The sequence below is a fragment of the Papaver somniferum genome, chromosome 1, assembly GCF_003573695.1.
Source record: "Papaver somniferum cultivar HN1 chromosome 1, ASM357369v1, whole genome shotgun sequence".
Lineage (NCBI taxonomy): Eukaryota > Viridiplantae > Streptophyta > Magnoliopsida > Ranunculales > Papaveraceae > Papaver > Papaver somniferum.
Window position 1 is genome coordinate 108,654,862 of NC_039358.1, and position 2,642 is coordinate 108,657,503.

At 34.1% G+C, this 2,642-nt stretch overlaps 1 protein-coding gene across 1 annotated transcript; it reads left to right on the top strand.

The window, feature by feature from the left end:
• Nucleotides 1–268: 268 nt before the first annotated feature.
• Nucleotides 269–2,202, top strand: LOC113295986 (CASP-like protein 5C1). Its single transcript, XM_026544313.1, has 3 exons — nucleotides 269–742; nucleotides 1,677–1,809; nucleotides 1,909–2,202. The coding sequence occupies exons 1-3, from the start codon at nucleotides 612–614 to the stop codon at nucleotides 2,101–2,103; spliced, it is 459 nt and encodes a 152-aa protein (XP_026400098.1). The 5' UTR covers nucleotides 269–611; the 3' UTR covers nucleotides 2,104–2,202.
• Nucleotides 2,203–2,642: the final 440 nt, after the last annotated feature.

Here is a 2,642-nt window from a genome sequence, read left to right on the forward strand (position 1 = left end):
AAAAAAGATTCAAGAAAATTATGATGCTCATCTTTGTGGTCCACTATATTATGCACCAATTAGATGGTTTTATGTGCCACCATGGTGGTTCATTTTCTTGACTTAACGTGTTGGCTTATGCAAATACGCAAATAATATAATCTTGAAGCCTCACCTCAAGTTAATCAAAGGGTTTAATAATAGTAAGTAATAAAGATGATTAGTTAATAGTATGATAATAGTGAACTCGAAAAACGGTTGGTGTATTTCTTTCTCCATGACCTACCACCACACTGCATCAGTAACAAAAAAGTCTTCACTTGTAGAGAAGAATCAAAACTGAGAGCTCAACCGACAATTAAAGAAACCAAAAGAAAACAGAGTTCTCTATATACTAGATTCCAAGTTGACTGAATCAGAAAAAAAGAAATTCTCTTAACCTCTTTCCAAAGAAACTATAGTCTTTAGAGAGCGAGACAACTGGTTTTTCTTTCCTCCATCAACTTGATATAAACAATCAACTCATTTTGGGCTTGTTCTCATGGCAGAATGGAAAGAAATGATAGTTTTGGAGGAGAGTTAGGAATACAATTTGGAGGTGATTATAGATAATTCAGTTAAATTCATGAACCATGGCTGAATTAACAACTTCTTCAGGTACAAGGATTAGTTTCACCATGAGAATTGCTCAGATAGTATTTTATTGTTCTTCACTTTTATTCATGTCTCTTGGGGTTGAGTTTTACGGTTACACGGCTTTCTGGTAAACTCTCTTTCTTTTATCCCTTCTAGAACTAGAAGCACAGTAATAATAGTTTAATCTGCAATACCCATAATCATACGGGTAATTTATTGAGTAGGTAATCTTTCATTAATTTTAGGTTCAAAGACTAATTTCTTGGTTTGGGTCATCAGTTTTATTTGTTTTTCAATCAAAGTGGCGTCTTGCATGTTTAATGGGTCCTTACTCCTTAGTAAGACTAGAAAGGCTCCTAATTAGTAAGTAATAAAACCCAGTGAATATTTGTGGAGATTTTGGAGCATACAAAAGTCATCGGTGTCGATGTCAATGTAATAGTGTTAAAGTTACAAGGTGATGATATACCAGTGATCTGAGTTCAAAATTCTTCGACATTAAATTAAATTTTTTATTGATAAAAAATAATCATGACTGCTAATCAAGTTCAATTGTTTGTATGTTAAAGTATCTCATGTGGTTAATGCATAGGCACAAAAATATCTTTTCAATAAAAAGGGTATATCAACACCAATTTTTTTATGCACAACGGAAGAAAAAAAAATCATGAATACTAGTTAAATTATTGAATTGAATGTTAAAGAACTATCGACAAGACCGATGGATGTAATGGTGACTTCATATTGTTATCATTTCAATACTAACCAAAAAAAAAAATCTAAGAAATTCATAAATTAGGCCATGATTCATATGGGTTGAAATCAGTTTTATTAGGGGTTGATACCAATCCATCAATCCAATGGTCAGGATCGTTAGGAATTTTTTTGTCCTATATGAACTGGTATCAGCCCATATGAATCATGAATTAGGCGTAGAGTGAGATTTTGTGGTTTGATTGATAAATTCTTTGAAATAGCAATACTTGTGTTTCTTGATAGATCTATTTTATGCCACTGCATGTGTTACTTGTTTGCAAGCTAACCGTTTCTTGGTGATGCAGCTATTTGGTAACAGTTATGGGCTTGTTGATTCCATGGAGTTTCACATTGGCAGTAGTGGATGGGTATGCAGTTATTATTGGATCTCGACTTCGTCAACCAGGGATACAAATGATCGTTATCATAGGTGATTGGGTGCGTACTTGTAGTTGTATAAAAATTTAAAACATTTGGTTTTATTTCACCGGCTCGTAGCAAAAATACATTGCATTTTAATATGCTCAGTATCTCCAGGTTTTGTCACTGCTTGCACTAGCAGCAGCATGCGCAACTGCAGGTGTAATAGACCTCTTACCTCAGCTTAAGGGATCTCATTGTCCTTCCAGTCTCTGCAGTAGATATCAAATATCTGCTATAATGGCATTCTTGTCTTGGTTTCATACAGCAGCCTCGGCTTTACTCAATCTTTGGTTATTTCATTCGATGTAAATAATTATTTCGGTGGTGCTCTTTAAATAAAGCAAAAATTATATCCAGCGTTTTGTTTTTAGCTCATCTTCTAAATCATGATTCATGAACGCCTTCTTATGTACATTACATCTACTCAGTTATGTACTAGGAACATCATAACTTCATGCATCATATAGCTAACCATCATACAGCTAAGCCGGTTAAAATGTGATATTGGTACCTCATTTACAAGAGTATCATCTTTTATTTTCTTCTTCATATGTAATTGGACGACTTTGTGTAATAGGTGCTTCTTTCAAGGTCTCTCGGATCTCTAACTAAAACAAGGAAGAATGGGGAGAATTTATCCTTAATAACATAGTAACATGAAAACATTGTGATTTATATATGTAGGTTAATTGGAGAATCCTCCATCCTTTGAAAAACTAGTGAGATTGTTATACTTGTAATGACCTGACCCTCAACTGACGTTGTCCATTTCGGTCATTCGGCAGTGTCGGATTTTCAACGGGTATCGTTAAAATCATCTAGAAATAGCTTCCCAACAGGTTACTTAT

Coding starts and splice junctions, on each gene's coding strand:
- LOC113295986 (XM_026544313.1), top strand. CDS start 612: ATGGCTGAATTAACAACTTCTTCAGGTACAAGGATTAGTTTCACCATG. Junction 743..1,676: donor TACGGTTACACGGCTTTCTG/GTAAACTCTCTT, acceptor TTGGTGATGCAG/CTATTTGGTAACAGTTATGG. Junction 1,810..1,908: donor TCGTTATCATAGGTGATTGG/GTGCGTACTTGT, acceptor CAGTATCTCCAG/GTTTTGTCACTGCTTGCACT.